This window comes from Solea solea, chromosome 14 (assembly GCF_958295425.1).
Source record: "Solea solea chromosome 14, fSolSol10.1, whole genome shotgun sequence".
Taxonomy (NCBI): domain Eukaryota; kingdom Metazoa; phylum Chordata; class Actinopteri; order Pleuronectiformes; family Soleidae; genus Solea; species Solea solea.
This window is the reverse complement of record NC_081147.1, coordinates 12,387,666-12,410,933: the sequence shown is the minus strand read 5'-3', so window position 1 is coordinate 12,410,933 and position 23,268 is coordinate 12,387,666. Positions and strand designations below refer to the sequence as shown.

Below are 23,268 nucleotides of genomic sequence, written 5' to 3'. Positions count from 1 at the left end.
GCTACCTCTGGGAATCTGTTGTCTTTACTGCAACGGCTTGATCTATGATGTCTTACTGACCAAACCACATGTGCTGTAGTGCTGTATTAATATTTCAAGGCACTACTTATTGCCTGGACATCACCTCCTCATTTGAGTTCTTTCCTTCAATTTCAAGAATGCCATTGTCAAAGCATCATGTGCTGACATTTGACTTTTCTCCCATGGGGAAATGACTATGATTGTAGCTGGATCAGTTTGTCCAGCATGACTTAGGAAGCATAAGCATCACCGGGATAGCTGCTGAAACATCAGAGGGAAAAGGGGACAGCACTGGGGAGCAGACCTTTATATGAATCCTGAAGGCTAGTGTTAGAAGTGATATCAGACCATTGTAAGGTTTTACTGCACAAACATCCCAATTTGCAAATCAAATGCACATGGCCAACCTTTTTCTCCAATGCACTGATTAAATGACAATGAAGCTGAAGAGTGTCAATTATGACCATACTTATTGTTCCCTTTGATACGAAGTGTTTTATCACCAGCAGCAAAATGAAAAAAGAAAGAAAAGAAAAATATTTGATCAGTTTAAAAAAAGAAAAGAAAAAAAACCATTGCAGACACTGAGAGTGAACATGGATTAAAAGAAAATAGGCAAGTCAAGATATCTGAGCACATAAATGGCACAGAGCTACCATATAAATTAAAGATTATAGAAAATTGTTGGTTGTAAAAAAAAAAAAAAAAGCTCCACCCATTACATTCAAGAGGTCCCTAGTTTATTTGTAATTACAGTTGTAACTAATGAAGCTCCTACTTATCTTTTATTACACCCTGCAACTGCAGTAACACACATACTAAAACCTGTGTACAACACATAGTGTAAACCCTCCAGGAATCTGCAATGTTTTTCCTTGTATGAAAGTGTATTTTCCTCCTTAGATGAAAAATTCTTTGTAGCACAGTCACATCACATAAAAGCACCACTTAAATGTATGAAAATCATAAACATATAAAAACATTTTAATATTATGTGCACAAGAAAGGACGTGCATGAAGAATAATTTTTGAAGTATGTTCAGATGCTAAATATATTCTAGAGGGTGAATGATTGCATCCAGAGGCGGTTTAGAGGCAGGAGCAGATGCAGCCAAGCGCTGATTCATTCTTGCCGTCATAAATTGAGTCATGTGTCTGCATACGTTGAGTGTAGTAAGGATGTTAGCGATGAGGTAATTGTCAGACATAGGCCCTTGTTTTTTAACATCATCAACAACATGTTCCCAGTTACATACTGTATATTGCACACATTTACAGTTAAATAATGAATTATTAATCAATCAGTCAATCAATTTAACAAACATAACAAAGTGCTTCATGCCATTTGCAAGTTGAAATCTAAAATAATATATGTTAATGAACTGCAAATCAAATAAGCTGGTTATTATGTTGTAAAAGGGACACTAACTTGGCATTATGACATCATACTGTCCTAGGTTGCCCAGGGGCAAATGGTCCATTAGCTCACACATTTGTGCAACACATATTATGACCCACATTTATTTTATAGGCCCCTTTTTAAATAGCTTTTCTCCCCTTGTTTGTTGGAACATTATTCTGTTGACACCTAGTGTTGATACACATTAAATAAGGCTGATCATTTGTAATAGTAAGAAGTTCAAAATTCTGTTTTTCCAGAATTAATTGAATCATTTGACTTGTCAACAGTCACCACTGGAGTCTTGGGGAAAAAAAGGCACACCTATCTTCTTAAAGGTTCCATGGTGCTCAGGATGCTGCGTGGGTTTCCACTGCCGTGCAATTCTTTAAACTAGAAAGACAGTTGAATATGCCACAGTCTGCAATGTCCTCATCAGATACTGTAAATCCATTTCAATTCTCTCCTTATGAAAAAAATAAGTATCTTGTTCATCCTAATGAAAAGATGAAATGGAATGATTAACAGAGGGAGAATGGTGGGAATAAAGAAATCAAATTAGTTTGACATCCACTCAACTTGAGGCTCTCAGCCACACAAAGGAGTTGCAATACTGGTTTAGTCTTTGTTATTTAGGTAAGTTAATGTTTTTATGTTTTTAATGTTTTGTAGTAAAAACAACAACTCATATTTGCAATACAACACATCAAAATATAGTTACTTCAGTGAGGTGTGGCTAGTGACCCAATAAACTAATTTAATCAGTTTAAAGCCAGAATGAACTGGCTTTTACTCATTTACTCAACAATCTGATATTTAAAATTAATGCTTTCCTCCTTCTATAAAATAATATCTTAGCTGATTTCTCATCAGTTTTTAGGCGTGGCTGACCTAGTATTATGAAGTCTCCAACCATTTAACTGAGAGCTACTAAAAATAAATTCTGATTCTATTTAGAACTATGATGATATTGCATATTTCCTCCACTCCTCCTATACTTTTTCTCTCCTGGCAGCCAAAGGGAAATATTTATGGTCTGTTATCTACCCCTGTCTGGCTGGACTTAGCTTTCCTTTCTGCATTCTTCAATCATTTAAAGTCTTTTTTATTTTATAAAAGTGTGGAATAATAAGACATTTCTGATCAAAACAATCTGTAATCGATATAATACACATGTTCTATATTGTTACACAGCATTTTTACTAAACCAGTGTGTATAGGATGAACATGGTTAAATGGATTGCACAGCAAAACAGTACACTATGATAAGGCTGTCAGCATAATGTTTATAGTGTTGTCCTTCATGTATCTGCATAGACAGCATCATTTAATAGCTGATCCTAATGCATTTAAAGTGATTTCACATATTCATTGTCACTGAAGGAAATGCATATTGTTTGGCTGATAAAGATGTAGCTTTTTTTTTTTTTTTACTGGGAAATAATTTGGTTGTAAATGTTTGCAGAGACTTGCAGACGTTTCAACATGTTTGTTTTTTTAAGCAGTAAAAGCTCTGAGTTTTGTGATAACATGTACGATGGCTCTGTTCAGCGAGGCAGCATATAACCTGAAACTGAGGTAGCCAAATGGAGCGTGCTCATCATTAACTTGATTATTTATACCTGTGCTTTCCCCACTGTGACCTGTCGAAATGTCTGCCGTACACTGCCTCTCATGACGCTTAAAAGCTTGGCAGGTAAAAGTGGGAGTTGACATGACTTTTTTGAATGTCCTTGTTTGGCTACAATCACAGTCCCTTTATGATAAAATGGCTGCTGTCCCAGTGGTATCATGGTGGGAATAAAAGCTGGGCCACATGAAAGATCATCTAAGTAATTTAATTTGAGTCTCAGTAAAGTACCATCAGTGCCAGTCTTTGTAAAACCACTCTCACCTATCCTCTGGGGTTACTTAATAATCTCTTCACTTTTTTGCCTAGTGATGTAGGATATGTTTATATCGATGTTCCGGTGCTTCACCAGCATACAGAAATCATAAAAAAACCGCTAAGGAATTGTAAGGTGGAATTGGGCATTTTGTTAAATAGGAGGGAGTGAGGAGAAAAGGAGCTTTCATACTCATTCAGCCTCCTCCTATATCCTGCTAGTGATGCATTCCACCATCTGCATTTTTATTAATTATTATCATCATTATTATATTATTATTTGGATTCTCAGTGATTTGCCACTCTTTTTATTTTTTATTATTATTATTGGTATTTAGTAGATTTCAGTTGAACAAACATAAGCAATTAGAACATCACTCAGGTTTAGTTTGAGGACTTAATGCATAGCCTTAACTTCTATTATTTGTAATTAAAAAGACATCATAATTTGGCTTTTGTTTGTCAAATACATTGTATGATCATAACAATTGTGTTGCAAACAACCTTGTATGTTTAAAGTTAAACTAGGGTTTTGTTCACACCTCATGTGAGATTGTCTCATTTCAGCATTCTCTCAGCATTTAAGTTAGTTAGATTCAATGAAATCTAACTTCTACAGCTACGAAAATAAGACTCAGATAGTAGTTCTTGCTGTATTGCACTCAGCAGTTTCTTTGTCTTTGTAATTGATTATGTTTCAGAACATTTTGGGTCTATTGAATAATCCTACTTTGGCAGAGTTCCTCACATCCCAGGCCTTCTGTGGCACAGTTCTTGCCAGCTCATCCAAACCAACCAATGGGATTCTTTTAAAGTCTCTGACCTAAATTGTAGAGCAGAAGTAGAGTAGAAGTAGTAGTAGTAGAAGCAGTGGAGTAGAAGAGTAGAGGCACAAGCATACTCTGGAAGATGTAGGAATTTTAAAAAAGCTATTGTGGGAGAGTTTGATTTGTTGGTTGGTTCATGAGAATAAACTCACAAACCATAAACGTTGGCAGCCCAAAGCCAAGACTTGCTTACTTCAGCACCCTGGCTCTCACCCGGCTCCCTAGTTTTTGAAAGTGTCAGGTCTATTTGCCTCTCTGATTCCAGGAATGTAATGGCAACCTGGCAGCCTTGTCATTTAGTTGCTGAGAACAATCCTCTTCTTCACTTGCGAGCTACAATGTACATTTGCATTTTGAGAAGTGCACTATTTTTAGGAAAGGCAATACCAAACTTATATTTTAATCAACTTATTCTGTAGCGTTGCTTTTGTTCTCCTTCCTGTTTCTCTCTTCCCCCTCTGTGGCATTATATTGTATAATTTTAGCAGCTTTATAGATTAATCCTCAGCAGTGTGTTTGTATTCCAGAGGGATTGTGCTACAGAGCTGCTTCATTTCTGATGGAGAATAATCTTTAAACCAGGCTAACATAATAAACTTGTCAAAGTTGAATTTTTGTCTTTTTATCAAAACACATACTTGTCGGTCCCAGTCTATGGTGGATAACATTTTTTTGTGTGTTTTAACTCTTATCTTGTCTAGGTGGCCAACCTTGCATGCTCCATCTCCAACAATGAGGAGGGAGTAAAGCTGGTCCGTATGGCAGCATCTCAACTGGAAACTCTCTGCCCACAGGTATGTAGCAGTTTGGCCACAACTTCTCTCCAATTCATTAATTATAAAACCCATTGAAAGACTGCTACATTTACTAGTGCTTGAGTTAAATCTGTTTAAATTTAACAGCAGTAATATAGCAGCACTGAATTTTTTTTTTATTCCATTCCCCTCTACAAATCATAATTTTTAAGTAAAGCCTTAGATCGTTCTGGCCTACATACATGCAGTTAAGCATTTTATAATCTGACAAGTAAAAAAAATATTCTCTCCATGCACTCATCCTAATTGAATTATTAAATTAAATTAAATTAAATTAAATTAAATTAAATTAAATTAAATTAAATTAAATTAAAGTCAAAGAAAACTACCATAATAAATGAACACACTTATATTACCTGTAAATCTTGGGTAGGAAAATATATTGGTGTCATTTTTCCATACATTTCAGAAAATGTTGTGGGATTTGCCTTTCTTTCTACAATGTGTTAATTTTAACAATCAAATCAAACATAGAAACCTACAACATGCAACACAAATACTCAACATACACCAAGCATTAAGATATGTTTTATATCCAGATTACACGAAGGAACTGACATAATGAGATCCTGCATTTATTTTCCCACTGAATCCCAATTTCAAGTGTTTGTGCCACTGATTTAGAAATGTGCAACATCAACACCTGAAGTTGTGTCATCACTGAGCCCATTCTTAAAAACCTCTTACCTAGCTAACTACCTGCTGTCACTCATCTGTACCCCTGAGCTGTGCCAGCTCCCTCTCTCACCATGCTGCCACTGCTCTTTTTAATCTCGTCTAATGACTCCCATTCATCCTAAGCTTTGATACTCACAGATGTTTCCTCCCCCAAAACAAGCTGCTGTTAGTTTTATTTTCAATCAATCGTTCAAAACACCCAGTGTCTATAATCACTCGCAGGAATGAATTGACATCATGCTGTAGTCCCAACATTGAGGCGGGAGAATGGGGGCTTCATGCGATCACCCTATGCAAATGTTGTGCCTCGAGGCTATGCTGTAATGGAGCTTTAATGGCTGTAATTGGGTGATTACAGGTGATTAATGCAGCGTTAGCCCTCGCTGCCAAGCCCAACAGTAAGGTGGCCCAGGACAATATGGATTTGTTCAAAGAGCAGTGGGAGAAGCAGGTCCGCGTCCTCACTGATGCTGTTGATGACATCACATCCATTGACGACTTCCTTTCTGTGTCTGGTAAGATATATTTTTTTGCATGCCACTGCCATGCATGGACAAATAAAATGTTTGGTACTGTTGAAACGATGAGGATTTGTGTGTGCGAGTGTTAAGGTGTGAAAGTGTTACACTCTTTGTCAGGAGACTGCACATTTGGTCTGAATTAAGACAGATTTGCGCAAAGCCTTTAAGACCATTCTTAAGAGGAGGTAAAACTGTTGTAAAGGATCCGGTTATTAGTCTTTTCTGATGAGAACCATACATACCAAAGGTGACTGGTCTCTACAGTGGAAAGCACTGAAGCATCAGCAGAACAACATCTGAAATTGACATCCTGTCGTGTGTGTTAAAGCACACAAATGGTTTGTCAGACATACCCTTAAAGAGTTCTCATTAAGCAGACTGACTTCTCTCACCTCCAGCCAAGGACAGACTGTAATTTACACTGTGGACATTTGCATTTTACAGGCTCACCACTAATGGAGAATCTGAGAATTTGTTTTGCACCCCCACGCCATACTTGAGCTTCCCAGTGGCCCCCTTAATTTCAGCACTTTGCAAACAGAATGAAAGATGTGAATTTCCTCACTATGCAATTTCTCATTATTGACATTTCATTTTTGATTTAAGCAAAGTGAGTAAACTAATAAGAATTGTACATGACTAACTGCGTCATTGTTTTTGTCCCCAGAGAACCACATACTGGAGGATGTGAATAAGTGTGTCATCGCTCTGCAGGAGAAGGATGTTGATGGTTTGGATCGCACTGCTGGAGCTATTCGAGGCCGAGCTGCCAGAGTCGTCCATGTGGTCACTTCTGAAATGGACAATTATGAACCTGGAGTCTACACAGAGAAGGTCTTGGAGGCTACCAAGCTCCTCACAAATACAGGTACCACAGAATCAGGAAAACTTTAATCTGTTTCTGCCCAACAGAAATCATTTGACTTAAAACAGAATGTTCAGTTCTTTAAAGTTTCATAAATTAGATTTAGGCTTACGAGAGGTGATGAGAAAGAGGGTTGAAGATTCCGTCCCCATTCTTACTTCCTGGATTTTATCAGTGCGGCAAGCATCATGAATATGAACTGAATGTTTTTCTACTGTTTCCTCATTACAAGTTTAACATGTTTAACAAAACCCTTCTGAGTTTTTACTGTGATTTTACTGCAAATTACTGTAATGTTTGAATATTATATTCTGAACTGGTCTCGAGAATGCAGTTTCTGTTAATGAAGTTGAGTTGCTGTAATTCTAACAGAAACGTGACACACTTTGCAAATGTTCACATAGTGAAAACAATCATTCTGTTTATCTATTGTCCATAGGGAAGAGTTTTTTTTGGAAAAATGAAAACTTGATTTACACCACAAAAAAACACAAACAATGTAAAGAATAGAGATAACTCAATATCTTTAGAAATTTACTGTGACATACCACTGGCTCTGAGGAAAAGACGACCAAAAGGGAACCAGGGAAACGTTGTCTGTTACCTTTTTAATATTCACTAATTTATATCTGACTGAGAAGACATTGAGAAGATTCAGCCATATCTATTCAATTGATATTAATGATATGTACTACAGGCCTAATAGTAGTAGTGGTAGTTTTTCAGCTTATGCTGAGAGAGGGACAATCTATGGAAGCAGAGCACAGTGAGACTTATTGTCAGATTCCTTCACACCCCGTCAACAACAAAGTAATGTGATTCACCTTTAAACTCAGCAAAGTCAAATATTTGACTTTGCTGAGCTTTCTGCTCTGACGTGCACTCTTACCTGTGAGACAAATGTGCACCAAGCACCCCATACAGGCATAAATTATTAATGTATTAACCCAAAATCAATTTGAATTCCATTTTAGAAGTCAGTTTTTACGAGTTTACATTTAATAAGTTTTTGTTGTACTTATTGATATATTACACTTATATTTTCTTCTTTCTTTTGCCATTGATGTTGTACAGTTAAATGCAGGTTTTATATATTCACATGATATAACACAAACCATGCCTCACTCAAAGTATCATTATGCGTGTCATCTACCTGTCTTTACTCCTGTTTTTGAATTTCATGATTGTTTTTTTTTGTGTTTTATATTTTTCCATTCTTCCTCTAACCCTTTATCTCACTTTCCTTCAGTCATGCCACGGTTCACAGAGCAAGTGGAGTCTGCAGTGGAGGCCTTGAGTGCAAATCCCTCACAACCTATGGATGAGAACGAGTTCATTGATGCATCCCGTCTGGTATATGATGGCATCCGTGACATTCGCAAGGCTGTCCTTATGATCAGAGTAAGTCGCACCACACACACACATTTTTGGAACATACCTTTGTAGATCATTGCTGTGTAAAAATTAGTATCGGTCGTATATGACAGCATTTCAGATGCATTCAGATTTTGTATTAAATCTGAACAGCAGAAGTTGCATTTTCTACCATGTCATCTCCAGTGCATGGAGTATAAAAATTCGATAATGCTCTTTGACTTCTGGATGTTTTTGCATGTATAGAAAGGTGTGCCTTCGAGTACGTAAGGAAGCTGTGTTGTCCAAGTAGAAACATAAACCCTGTATGAAAATTAAAATTAATTAACCATGGACAGTATTGATCTAACATTTAATTTTAATTATACAACAGTTAGTTCCGTCCAGTTGCGATCAAGTCATTTGTTTGGCATTCCATGAGCATTTCGGTGGAGCCATATTTCAACGATAAATAGCATTTGTAGAACTGTTGTATAACACAACATCATGCTGTTGTGCTGAATGCTGATATTCAGCACAACAACACTCCCTCTCGTGTGGTATTGGTTAAATATTTAACAGAAATCACAGCATGGTAATACCAGTACTAACTTATAGTAACGCAGTGCACGTGTGTGTTCATACATAAAACAGTTAGTATGGCGATGGGAAAGGGACCAGATGCCGTTTTTAATGGTACGTGAGAAATTGCATGTTCGTGCATTTCTTGAAGCCAATGATTAACTTGTCTCAGGCAAGAGTCGACCTAATTGACCAGACTTGCAATCTAGTCCAACAACAGTCCTAGTTGTCTCTGGGTTAATGGCTTTTGCTGGAGTAGAAGTAGAACTGAGACAGATGGTGGATAGGCACTATCGAAGCATTATGCAAGTGCCTGACAATGAGCAGACAACAAAACATTCTCGAAAAAGAGAGTTCTTAAGACTTGATCATATAACTAGTAAGTAAAGGTGCTTCTCATGTGTAACTGCACCTAATTATATATTTACTGCTTTGTGCTACAGTGTGCTGGTTGATTGTATTATTCCATCCTCCATTATTCTCCTCACTTTAATCTTTTGTATTGGAATCATTAGTCTTGACAGCACATTGTGTGTTGACAGTAGTGCTCCAAAACTGTGCCCGAGCTCTCATTAATAATTTTGCACAGAGATAGACAAAAACTAAACGAGAGAGAGAGAGAGGGGGCATTATGCAGAATTTACATTATAATAAGAAATTGATTTAAGATGGAGGTTTTAATTAGCATTCTTTAGTTAAACTGTGAGCCAGAGAAGTACATTCAGTTTCCATCTGCCCCAGCTCCACTCTTGTTATCCAGAATGATTAAGCTGTTAACACTGGACCCGTGGGATAGACTGAACAATACTTGGTGGGTGGGTGTGTGTAGGTGTGTGGATATGTGTTAAAAAATACCTGAGGATTTATGACAAATCTTGCTTATCTATAATTAATCCATCAGATTGAGTTTGCCATTTACTGAGAGTAGAAGATGGCGACGAGACTTAACACAGACTTCATTCATTACGTAAAGAGAAAAATGATCCTCTTCCCCTGAGTTTGTTCATATTTTTGATCAGGTCGGAGACATAATCATTGCAGGTTTCGAGGTGATTACTCTTTTGGTTATTCAACTGGAAATAGTTATTGAATTTCCAGCAGCTTCATCACAGTGGTTCCCTTGTTCTCACTGTTAATTGCTGTTTTTAATGGAATGTGACAAATGTATTATGCATTCAATTATATTGAGAAGAACGTCTCTGCGCTCAGTCCTTTACTTAGTTTACCCATGACAGTAGAAATGTAAAGCTTTTAAACCCAAAGACATATGGAATATTGCAAGTCATTGTTTTTTTGACATCAATGTTTTTGATGGCGTATTTCCTCGCAAAGTATAAGAACACACTCACGGCTTATTAGGAGAAGAGACAAGTTTTATAGCTACGTCAGAGAATGTGCCTCCGTGTCTCAAAGTTTGGGGAGCTACAAGATACAGTGGACATCGGTCTCTACTTTGTAATTTGTACAGTGCATCATACCACTAGAGTTTCTCCTGGCTCCTCAAAACAATTTCTCTTTTCAATGAGGAAATGGGCACAGAGTCACAAAAGACAACTATGTGGTGTTTTCTCTGGACTGCACTGTCCCCATGTTCAGAAAATACTAGACAAAAGACTAGGGTCTGCTCGGCAGTCTTCTATTCCTTTAACATGATAGTGATCCTTTGTCGGGTGTCTGTCAGGTGAAACTTTACATTTTAATTATCGTGCACGTCCTGGAGATGCTGTAACAGTACAAAATTGAATATTGTATATTAATGTGTTTTGCCACAGCATGAAAACTAAAATAAAATAGTATTAACATTTTTATTTAATTGCACAATTATTATTGTGTCTGTTTGGTAATTTGCTCCTGTGTGCGCACCATAAGCTATTATTTCTGACCCTCCCACATTCACAGTTTATCTGTTGCACAGGCGAAAGCAGGTGATATATCTGCCCCACTGAACAGCATTGTCTGGGTTGAAAGAGATGCCTCTGAGTCACTACAGCTTTGTATCTGAAACTGTACCCCTATTCCCCTGAGAACAAGAGCAATGCAACATTCCATAAAGCAGTGTAAGGTTGTTCAGAGACCTTCAGCTATTTTTAGATGCAAGGGCTCCAAATCCATTACACAAGAGAGGTATTGAGACAGCTGGATAAGCACAAGTAGCGGCAGAGGTGTGATAATGCACCTTTATCTGTCCACATCATCTCCCCTGTGCCCGAATCACCAAAAAATACATTTTCCTGTCAGTCAGTGTCTTTTTTTTAATGTAAGCATTACCTGTTGAGATAGAAATTCTTTTTAATATTTATAGAAAATTAGTTGCTGGTGGCTTGTTTTTACGTTCCGTGCTGGAGAAAAGGTAAAAAACCAGAGATGATGTGGCAACACTCCAGAAGAGTACATCTCATGCCTCACTCGCCTTTCTACATCTAGCAGTGACAGATGGAACTCTGTAGAATTTTGCTCCCAATATGTTTGATACCATACCGTACTTTCATTTCCCCCTCTCAAAATGCACAGGCAGCACATTGCACTTGATTTACAAATTCATTTAGCCTTTACAGTTTCTTGTACCAAGCTATGGGAAGAAGGCATTTATTTCATGCTGCTATGGCTTGCAGCACTAAGGTATTTTTCATAGATAATAAGCAGGCTGGATATTTAGTAGTGCTTAAAAGACTGTTGTATGCTAATATAATTATGTTTCTTATTCACAGCTAGCCTTTTTTCTTATCTCATTCTCCCTCCTCTGACCTCCCTTTGCTTCTCTCTCTCTCTGTTGTGCCACCACAGACTCCAGAGGAGTTGGACGACTCTGATTTTGAGACTGAGGACTTTGATGTTCGCAGCAGGACCAGTGTGCAGACAGAGGATGACCAACTTATTGCTGGCCAGAGTGCACGGGTATGCTTTTAATTACCTGGTAGTATTAACAGATATTTTAACTCTGATCTCTTGCCTAAAAAAAACATTTATTTTTCAAATGACATCAATAATGCCTTGTAAGAAATAGGACATATGCACTTAAGAATAAAGTACATATAGTAAAGTTACACACTTATTATATTAATTTTGAAGATTGCTTTGACTGGTACCCCACTGAATAAAGGCATACTGGAAGATTAGTTAAATATTGACATAGAAGCTTTGATATGTAAACTTATTTAGATGAATATTGCTTTCCAGCTTGATTCAATTAATGTGGCTTGTTTGACAGTGTGTTCGAGACAAAATGTAATAACTTACACACACGGGTGCAGTCGTAAGTATTGGTATATATCTAATTGTTTGATGTTAGAATGTACACTCATTTTAATGTACCAGCCTCTGTGCTTCACTCTTGTTCTGTGACACTCTGACATAGTCACGATAATTAATGGGGAAACACTGCAGGAGTATACTTGAGCCTCTAGCACTATATCAGACTGGTGATCTTTTCATCATGTCTTCTTTTCTTGTGTCTAAGCCACGCTGTGAAAGACTTCACCCTGTGTGAACCTTGAGGAGCCACAGTGAAATAAGCTTTTGCACATCATATCCTCGAGCATTTTAGAATTCTTTCAATTATCATCATTATCATTTCTTTTTTAAGATAATAAATCCTCTTCTGACCCAGTGAGTTTATGGTTGGGTTGTGTCCAAGAGATGACTCTTGATCAGTCTTCTGTTTGTTTGTTAGTTTTTTTCCCTTTTTTCCCCCCCTTGTTGAGGTGGGTACTTATTTGAGAGATGCGTAAACCTCTGTTCACTTATACAAAAGTAGTCCCCCAATCACTACTCATGACCTACAGGTAATCAATGGTGTATCTATTTTCTTATTTTCTGCACACACACACATGGGTGAAGATCAATAAAAATGTAGTGACCAGGTTATATTGCTTCATCTGTATCATAGATTGCCCACTTCTGTCTTACAAGCTATTTCAATGCCTTGTTTTTACATTTTGAAACAGCCCTTCAACCATTCAGCCCAAGCATGGATAGTAATTGTGCTAAAGTGGTATAAATACTCAGATATATAAGGCATATCTCCTTTCAGCCAAAATATACCATGATATGATGATGATGATGATGATGAGGAGACAGCAAAGCTATCATTTAGAGACATGTAAAGCTATAGTGGCTAAATGAGAGATTTTAAACTAGGTACATAATGGTTCATGCTCTTGCCTTGAAGAAAACATCTTGTGCACCCATGGAAACCATTTGGGATGATGTAAACAAATGCCTGGGAGACACTGAAATGACAAGCATCACTAACAGTATGTTGAGGTGTAGTGGGCTAACCCTCTACGTTTTCCATAATTCCTCCTTCAGGCTATCATGGCCCAGTTGCCCCAGGAGCAGAAGGCGAAGATTGCAGAACAGGTGGCTAGCTTCCAAGAAGAGAAGAGCAAGTTGGATGCTGAGGTATCCAAGTGGGATGACAGCGGCAATGACATCATTGTTTTGGCTAAGCAGATGTGCATGATCATGATGGAGATGACGGACTTCACCAGGTGAGTTTAGACTAATAGCTTGGCTCCCCCTAGAGCCATTTGTAATTTGTATGGCTTTGTAATGCATCTGAACAACAGTTTCTTTTAGTGTGGGTGCACAAAAAACTATTACTTTGGTTGATGATTAATATCAATTGGTTGCAGTTTGTATATTTGACATTTTAGAGCTTTTTAGTGCTTTCTTTATTTTCAAGACCAGAATGAATAAGCCCTCCTCCTATTAATGCCTTCAACACACTCAAACCTGTGTGAAATGCACATTACGTCTACATTTGTTTTCAAGAAGTTTAATGTACCATTCATGCTTCAGTACTCCTTAAGTATCACTGTAGGTAGGACTTTGTTCTTTCCTGTCCTCCCCCCATTTTAATATGAAAACCATAAGCAGTGCCTTAAATCTCCCTCTTTCTTTGTAATGAATAGATCTGTGTTCACACTGTAAATCGTAGATGCTGCACCATGGCCAGATTCACCATTGTCAGTAGTTTGTTGAGGCAATATAGATTGAAGAGAAATGGGTGGGAAAACGTCCCTAACACAATGTGTCCTATATTAAATAGAAAAACAATAATGATATAATATAAAAACACATTTGCTGTAAATATGGCTTTGAAATCTACTTCTGGCAACAGTGTGCGTCTGTGGTTACAAGCTGTGGATATTTACAGAAAACTCAGTTCATATTTCTCAAGTATTGATTTCTGTAGAAAAGCTGTTATATCCAGTGTAACCAACTACTTGAAAAAGATGAACATTTTATTGAATTCACATCACAAAGGCAACATTGCAAGGAAAATATGTTATTGAAATGCAAACAGAAAGGTAACACCACCCCAAAAATAAAAACAAAGTAAATTGGTTTCTTATGTAGGCTGATGTCATAAGACAAGAATTATTCACAGACCCATAAGAAATACAACAATATAGAACAGACATACAGTAACTACAAAAAGTACTTAAACTTATTTCCTTTTTTCTCAACAAATTGGTACTGTAATCTATCTTGTGTTAATAGGCAATTTTAATCAACTCCTGGTGCTCTTAGGCTTGCACAATACTTAGACCTAAATTCTCACAGTCTATTGTACATCTAAGAAAATATAGGCTACAAAAGATGAATCACATCAGTGTAGGAAATCCACTTTTGGAAATAACATGTTCACCTGCATTCACTGCCCGACTAAACTGCCAATGGGGATTGCAAAGGGTTCTAAAACGTACTAACTAACTACTTCACTTTGACATTTGTACATGATATGAAATCCCTGGTCTTCTTTAGTCTTGCTGCCCCTTGTTTGTAATATTTTGTTTAACCAGAATAGATAATCTATTTTTGTTTCATGTGCAGTGTATGTGAATATTCATTTTTAGGTGTGTAAATATGGTCATATACGTATGCTATACAGACAAAAAGCTCCTCTGGACAGAGATAGGATTTTGTTTTAAACTAGGTGGTATTGGTGTGGATGTAGCCCAAGATTTTCTACGCTACTACAGTGAGTTAGACCCCCTCATTATGCTGCCTTTGCTCTTTTACACTGAACCAAACAAGTACACATATTTCCATCTTAGTATGTGATTTTTACAGTGTGCTTGTATTGCGGAATAACAGGAGTAACGTTTAGCAAAATCAATGTTGGCATCTTGCCCTGCTGTTTCCCTGTCCTGCTCTGTAACCACCTCCACTGCTCATATTTTGGCAAAACAACAGTGGCTCCCATTCTGTGTTTGCACCTTTTATACAATTCTGGGACATGGAATTAAGATGGAACATTCCTTTACAGATGCTTTGTGAAAGGCGCTTTGATGAGAATGGATGTTCCAGTTTGACATACAGTATTTATGGCTTCTTTCACTCCTCTCTTAGACTTATAACAACCTCTCTGGTCAGATGCTGTCTGGGCCAAACAAAAAGTACTACAGTTTCATAATGAACACTTCAGCCTTTCCCCTACGTAGATTTCTTTTTGGCCATTGCCACAATATTGGCATTGACTCTCGCATATTGATATGATTTGTTTTACAAATAAGTAAAATCTTATTACATTGTACAGCAGTGCGTAGTGCAATGATTCACTCAGCTTCTATCCCTCTCTCTCTCTGTCTCGATCTCTTTCTTGATCTTTCTCTCAGACTCGTCTGTTATTGTCAGACTGGATAAAAGCACTGCGTTACTGCGTTTTACATGTATTATGGAGATGAGACCTGATCACAAGTTGTCACTTAAAATTTGTTTTACATAATGTAGTTAATATATTTTGAGAATATATGAATTGATTAATTATGTGGTTAACAATAGTGACATCAAATTTAAATGTGAACGTTGCCCGGTGGATTGGAGTGATTGTTGTGGCCGTGGATCGATCTTGTGGATATATACATCAGTCTGTCCTCCTGTTCTCTTGTGATTTTCTGCCTGAAGGTACCACTGGTAGAGGGGGGAGTTACTGGTCTGTTTCAGATAGTAGCAAAGTGGCAAACTAAGACAATCCACCACAGACACTTTTCATTCTAGCTTCTCTGATAATTTCAGGTTGAGCTTTAACAGCACAATGTGATTGTGTAAACCATGACACAAGACAGTGTATAAAAGTTTAAAAAGATCGAAGTTTTTTTCCTACAGGTTATTTTGAACAGGTGGTCTGATAAAGTATGTCATTGTTTTTTTTCTTTTTGTTTGGTTTTACTCTTTATTGCATTTACAGTAACAAGCACTTGTTGTCAACTCAGGATTTCTTCACCTCACTAGTTTCACTTTGTCAGCCTCTCTTTTTTGCTTGCTGTGAAATGCATTGCAGTCCTGCTTCAGGGCAAACAAGGCTCCATGTTAAAATATGCTCAATTATACTTATCAAACCCAGGGAATTAGCACTCAAGTCCTTTCTCTAACACAAGCCTGTCTCAAATAAATGCTTGAAACTGCAACTCAGTTAAATAAAAACCCCAGTCATTGTTTGAGGAAACACTGTAATGAAGTAGCTAGATGGTTTTAAATGAGTAGTCAGCTGTTTGGTGGCCTGTGTGCAGATTCTAATGCTGAGGTTGAACTGATGGACTTACAGTTTCCGCTTGGGATTTAATCAGTCTGTACACATGTAAACGCCAGTCTCAAATAAAGCCTCATACAAATAAAGCAAAGTGTTGCTGGGCATGAAGTGCACATGGATGCTTTGTCTTCAAGAACCTCAAGCAAGTCCGGGTCCTTATTGTACAGCTATGAACTGAATAATTGAGCATCTTTACAGAAAACCTGTATGCATGTGCATCATATTGAAACTTGGCAGGATACAGTAATATTGGCACAGCATTTTTGTGTGCAGTATTTTAGGTTACAGCTCAAATGGCTGACTATACACTTGTTCCTGACTATTTGTATGAATGATCAAGTGAATTACTCAGGACATTTTGTGCCCAACTTAGAGTCACATCCGCAATGATGATGAAATGCTGCCATTCTGCCTCCATCCTCTGAATGGGTCAAAGATCCCATCTTCTTGGCCAAAGACCTAGAGCTGGTGCAGAGTGACTGAGGCTGCACAGAACTCTATCATTTTTAATTTGCTCCTTATTCATCCAAAGAACTAAGAAATAATTGCTGCCATTGGCATTACTCAGACAGAGATGTAAAGAAAACATTGAAAATGAAATATGATGCTTCTGTTATACACTGCCAGATGGCAAGTGTGTGTCGTGTGTGCGGGTCGTAAAATTTGTATGTATATTAACATTCTTATGCACATCTACTGTATGTGTGTGTATGCATGTACATGCATGTGTGTGTAAATAGATATGTTCGTATCCTCTGCCCTACGTGCTGCACCAAAGGCACATGCATGCGCACACATTCATTCATTCACCTATACACACACTTGTGTTATTAACACTGAGTTTATAACAACACTGGTCAGTGTTTTTACAGAATAAATAGGTAAGCACTGCGGTATCAAATCGCCTGTTTAACAAGCCTGATGAGAAACAATAGATTCACAATTTCATATACAAACACTGTGCTGGTTCAGCTACAGGTGACTGTGCGGCTCCGTTATCTAGGCAAATACAAGTATTGCATCTGGACTCGGTATCAGCAGATACTCCTACACAGAAAAAAGATGAGATCATGATCAGGTGCCAAAAAAGCTGATTGGGACATCCATAGTTACCAGTGCAGTTACCCTGAGAGTTTGCTAATTTATGGTCTAATACCACAACTTACTTTTATGTGGCACACTCAGGCTTTGGATTGCACCCCATATATCCTGCTGTGTCTGAGGGCTGAATATATATCTTCATATTATGCCCTCACCCTTGCATGAGGTAGTAGCACATGGAAGGTCAGTAGGTGGCTAATTCTGTCTACACCCCAAATTATTGCCCTCTCAACCTTGAGCTGGCACAGAGCCCTGCCAAGGTTAATGTTGTATGAAGTAAGTGATCTGGACGTCTCTCCTGACAAAGCCTCAGAGAGTGAGACAGATTTTTGTTGACTCCTGCAGCGCCTATGGCTGTGTGGTGGCTTTCATGAATAAGGCATGTGTGGCTTGGAAACATGCAACATATTTTGGAGCCACCTGTCTTCGAGCATTCTTGTGCTATGCAGTTCTCGGTCTGATGTGCCTTACACCAATCTGGAGGCCTGCAGCTGTCACCAGACCTGAAGTCCCCAGCTTCTTCTACATACATTAAACTATCAGAAAATGTTTTGCAAGAGTGTCCTCTGATTTGGAGTATTCCTCCATGGCCTCTTTTTGCTTTTCCCAATCGTCTCTTTGAGATGGAGCTGCAAATGGCCAGGAAATTCTAGCTAAGCCAGGCTGTATTTTTAATGCAGGAAGAAATGAGTGGCTGCTGTATATAATCATTGTGATGTGATGGGTTTGACATTGAGGCAATCTGTGGCATTACAGTAGCAACAATCAATTAAAAATGCTCCATGCTGTCTTTTTTCCCAGAATACATTACAGTGCCTCCAGCTCTGTCCCAAGGGGTGGACTTGTCCCCAGAGCACTTCCAGTATGTGCTTTGATGTGTGGCCTAGGACCGTGATTTGTTTTACAGCAGAGCAGTAGAGGCAAAGCTAGAGAGGGGAATGGTTGAAGATGCGATGTGAGGGGAGGGGAGAGGAAGCAAGAGCAGAACACAAAATTCCATCTGTTCTGGGTTGGATAGCTCATTTTTTAGCCTGGAGAGGAGCAGCTTTGAATCCAATTTGTGCCTCTTACCAACTGTGTCCCAGAGTCTCTTGTGGGGTCAGAAAAAAACAGAAAATGGTTGACAAGCTTTACAGTTGGTCAGGTCAGGTCTGGAATAGACTGACCCATGTTGGGACTGGCTTTGCTTGGCCGTGGAAGGGTCAACAAGTCAGTTTTATCTCCTTAATGTCATACCTGTATTAAGATGACTATGACAAAAAACATTTGTGTGTGTGTGTGAGAGAGAGTACTACGTTTCTGAGGTAAAACCAATGTTTTTCTACCTGTTGACATGGAACCATTTCAGGCTCTACTCGCCTCGCCACGGCACAGTTTAAGTAGCATTTCCTTATAATGGTACATAGTACCTGGTACCAGGTACTATGCTAGTGGAAAATTCTATTCTATTCTCAGACGAGGTTCCAAAAGCGCGCTGAGTAGGTACTATGAGATGATTGGTCAGACTGAGTGCAGCCACAGGAAGAGCTGCCCACACACAAATCAAGCTGAACAGCGCCGAACTGTAGATCACTTAAAACTACTTAACAATCCTAAAAACGTGGGTTAATCTCCAACAACTACCAGGGAAACCTCTAGATTTAACAGAGGAGTCTGGTGTATTTAGGAACAGCACCGGCAATTGTGAGTTTCATCACAGACCACTGCCGCTGTAGTATATGGAGTAGGAGTCTGTACTCCGGAGACGTGTGGACAGAAATCAAGCCGTACAGTGCCGAACTGTAGATTAGTTAAAACTACTTAACAATCCTGAAAACGTGGGTTAATCAACAACTACAGGAGTCTGGTGTAAAGTCACTAGTCACTCGTGTGTGTGTGTGTGTGTGTGTGTGTGTGTGTGTGTGTGTGTGTGTGTGTGTGTGTGTGTGTGTGTGTGTGTGTGTGTGTGTGTGTGTGTGTCTGTGTGTGTGTGTCTGTGTGTGTGTGTCTGTGTGTGTGTGTGTGTGTGTTGCGTAAAAAATTAAGTCAACGCATTTCACTCAGCTGTGCTGTGATGACTCTGTCCACGTTAAGTAGGTACTTTTTTGTCGTGGAGATGCAACATAATCAGGCCGAGGCGAGTAGAGCCAGTGGAAATACGCCATTAGCCTTCACATAAACATTGCAAAGCTGCTTGAATAAATGTGACAAAATATATTGAGCTAGGAATCCTGTTATGATATAAAAGTATATGGCACTAGTGACCTATGGAGCCAGGGACTCCCAAAAGTATGATTGTGCTGCCATTTTCTTAAAAACACATTATTAATATATTTTGTCCATTATTATGCCGAACTCCTGAAAAATGGGGTTGATACTGTTCTTGGTATCATAAGGGAGGTGATGATATTACAAATGACTGCTACAGTGAAGTGCCACAATCCCACACTGGTCCCAAACCTGACGTGAAGACTGCCTCTCTGCACACTTTTATAATGGGTTGTAAAACGTTCTCTCTGGCTACACAATATGGTGCCGGAGTGTGTTAATGTTTTGTTTTTGGAAAGAGTACACTTGTTTTTCTGTTTTGCTTCCCTCAACTATTCCCATAAGTTGTGCCACTACTTGCCTCTAACCTAAAAACAACCTCCCAAAAACAACAGAGGCTTCATAAGTGAGATACTATTCCTGCATATTGAATGAGGCTATGGTAGATCAGAAACTGTGACTGATACATCCATTTTTTTTCTCTCCTCAGGGGTAAAGGCCCTCTGAAGAATACATCAGATGTCATCAGTGCTGCCAAAAAAATTGCAGAGGCAGGATCAAGAATGGACAAACTGGGCCGCACCATTGCTGACAATGTAAGTTATTACTGAACTTCCATTTCTAAGGGTTTTATCTTTGGCTCTGCGAACACAATGTATAATTGCAGTTGTGACGATGTGCTACATAGAGACTGTCACAACCTGATAATTGAAAACAAGTGCACCAAGGACAAATAAGGCAAAGGACAAAAGTTACAAAAAGGACACAAATTAAGTACACAAACTTTATAGTATAAGTCACTTCCATGTTTTTGTCTGGGGCACTCGATGCCCCAGACAAAAGATGTCGTTAAAGCTTCAAAATTAGTTATCAATGCCAAATTAACTTGGACACTTCAATAATGCCATTTCCACCCATACAACATTCAATAATGGTTCAAAAATGGGTGCAGGTCATCATTGGGATGTCATTAAGTTACATCAAAAACATAATTAAATATCTACTAAGTCGTGGAAGACCACATGTCCAGTATCCAAATGCTCAACTTATTTTCAGATCTTGTGTTGCAGAAGGAACTTACATTGCCATTGCTTTCATACTGATTACAATTTGATGGTCCCTCCTTTAGTTTTGAATGTTGTCTTTAAATAACACTGCATGTAAGTCAGATTTAAACAATCTTAAATAGTGGGCCTAAGTTAGCTAGGGATCATTTTTTGTTATGTTATCCTTAATTAATGTCCACGAATAAATAAATGAATAAATATGTAACTAAAATTAATTTTTGCTCAAATCTGTTTTTTTTTTTTACCTCATCTTTTGTCATTTGCACATTTAAGAGCAAATCCGATCAAAGGCTCACATAGCAAAGCACTTCAGTTGTTAACAACTGCTGTGATTTCTGTTATTCATGAGACACGCCTAACCAGTCGTTACCAATTTCTTTCAAACACTCCTTCCCACTCTCTTATCCTTACATCTCCCACATTTCCCAATTCCCTATTCCATCATCTCTCCACGTATATCCCTTTCCCCAGAGAATATGGTCCTTGACATAGGGAAACACACATTCAATTATCCATGGCCTCATATTTCACTTAAATACTTGCACTGTACCACTCCTCAGGGAAACGCTGTATATGATTTATCCCCCAACTTATTCATGTGCCATCTCTTGAGGCAGAGACTTATTGCCTCTATGTCTAATATATGTATATGTTTTGTTGTTAAATCGCAGTGAAGTTTAGCTGTGATGATTCTAACAAGACATGGTTTCTCCTGAAGAAAATGCTTTGGGTTTCTTCCAGCTCTGACTTTAGATGTTTGATGTGAGACTTCAAATTCAATAACATTTATCACTTATAGGCATTTGTTGAGAGGCATCAGTTTCTTTTATGCTGGTCAGGTGCTGCAGTGATTTTTATCCAATTACAGTATGAAATAATCACTAATCAATTACCGGTACATACATTTTATAATGAAAACAGATGTTTTTTGTTTACTTTGCTTCATGTAGCAAATAAACCATTAAAACTGATGCATTTTGAACTGTTTGAGAACATCACCATTTTGAGGATGGCATTTGTCAACATTTTCTGACATTTTGCAGATCAAACATCTCATTGCTTTATCGAGTATCTAATCAACAGATTCATTGATTTTTATAATATGATTGTTAGTTTTAGCCCAACACTGGTCTTGTTGAAAATACTTACCATAATACATTGTTGAAATATTATAACATCTTAAAAATCATGGTTTCATTCAAACTGAATGTGCCAGGCTTTATTTCAACACATGGACCTGAATGTGCTGCATCCACCTCTATCAAACCTGTAAGGATCTTTATTGCACCATAATTTCAGTATTTGTCCTCAAACAGTGTTTCCTACACAAGGCGGTGGTTAATAATTCATTTAAGGATCATATAATTTTACATCACAGCTTTTTTTCCCCCACCCACTGGATGTTTGTGTTCCGAGGCACATACCCAATGAATTATATTTCACATGTGCTGATGCTGGTGAGAAGGCTCATGCTTATAAAACACGTCTCTATGAATTGTGCTCATATTCAAATAGGGCACGAGAGGTATATCAATTACCTTTGTATGATTTTAGGCACAACCAGGGGTTTCAATTATACCACCACATGCTTGAGACATCTGTGACTAGCTTTCAGCACATATCTCTCTCTCATAGTTTTGACATAATGAGCTGCTGTTGGCCTCCAAGGGTCCTGCATGTATGATATTATATTCAAGTTGAGCTCAGATCCTTAATAGTACAGGCCCATGTCTATCACAAAATCATCTTACCTGTTCTGACCTAATTGCATCTGAATCATCTAAACAGGGAATAAGCTGTTCTGGAAAGTGACTTTTATATGCCTCACTGCCACTTTTGAAGATGCTTATTCAGTTTAATGAAAACCATGTAATCCCCCATAGAAAACAGATGGCCATCTGTGTAGGTGTGTGAGCATGCGTGTGTGTTTCTTACATATGGACACGGCATTGGACTGACCTGTGTCTCTGCAGGCACATGTGGATGGATGTTACATTTGGAGGACTGTTTTATTCATCCATCCTTAACTATTTGTTGTCATTTTCTTTTCTTTCTTTTCTCATGTGTACATTTCTGTGTGTGTGCACTATTTGGGGATTTGGGGTTTTGAAGCACTCAAAGTATGAATAAATGACAAGCTTTGGCTGTTGGAATTGCTTTGCCAGGAGTAAGGATCCTTCCTGCCTCCGAACCCCTCCAGCTGTCTCCCCTTAGCTTTTCTATTTCAGATGAGACCAAAACACTAGCAGACCAGTCAACACTAACCTTTAACACATCAGCCCGGGAACTCCCAGGGATGGACATGAGGTAGAGGAAAGCAAAGTGATGGAATGATAGGAGAGGTAGAAAGAGGGGGCAGTGCATTTATGT

General features: G+C 38.3%; 1 protein-coding gene across 2 annotated transcripts in view; it reads left to right on the top strand.

Moving 5' to 3' along the window:
- ctnna1 (catenin (cadherin-associated protein), alpha 1) overlaps window positions 1-23,268 on the top strand; it is a 72,606-nt gene that overhangs the window by 38,834 nt on the left and 10,504 nt on the right. For both annotated transcript variants that reach the window (XM_058649202.1, XM_058649201.1), the window contains exons 10-16: window positions 4,834-4,926; window positions 5,984-6,140; window positions 6,814-7,014; window positions 8,261-8,412; window positions 11,731-11,841; window positions 13,255-13,436; window positions 20,322-20,427. In XM_058649202.1, coding sequence (XP_058505185.1) covers window positions 4,834-4,926; window positions 5,984-6,140; window positions 6,814-7,014; window positions 8,261-8,412; window positions 11,731-11,841; window positions 13,255-13,436; window positions 20,322-20,427 — 1,002 coding nt within the window. The remainder of the gene's footprint in view (window positions 1-4,833; window positions 4,927-5,983; window positions 6,141-6,813; window positions 7,015-8,260; window positions 8,413-11,730; window positions 11,842-13,254; window positions 13,437-20,321; window positions 20,428-23,268) is intronic.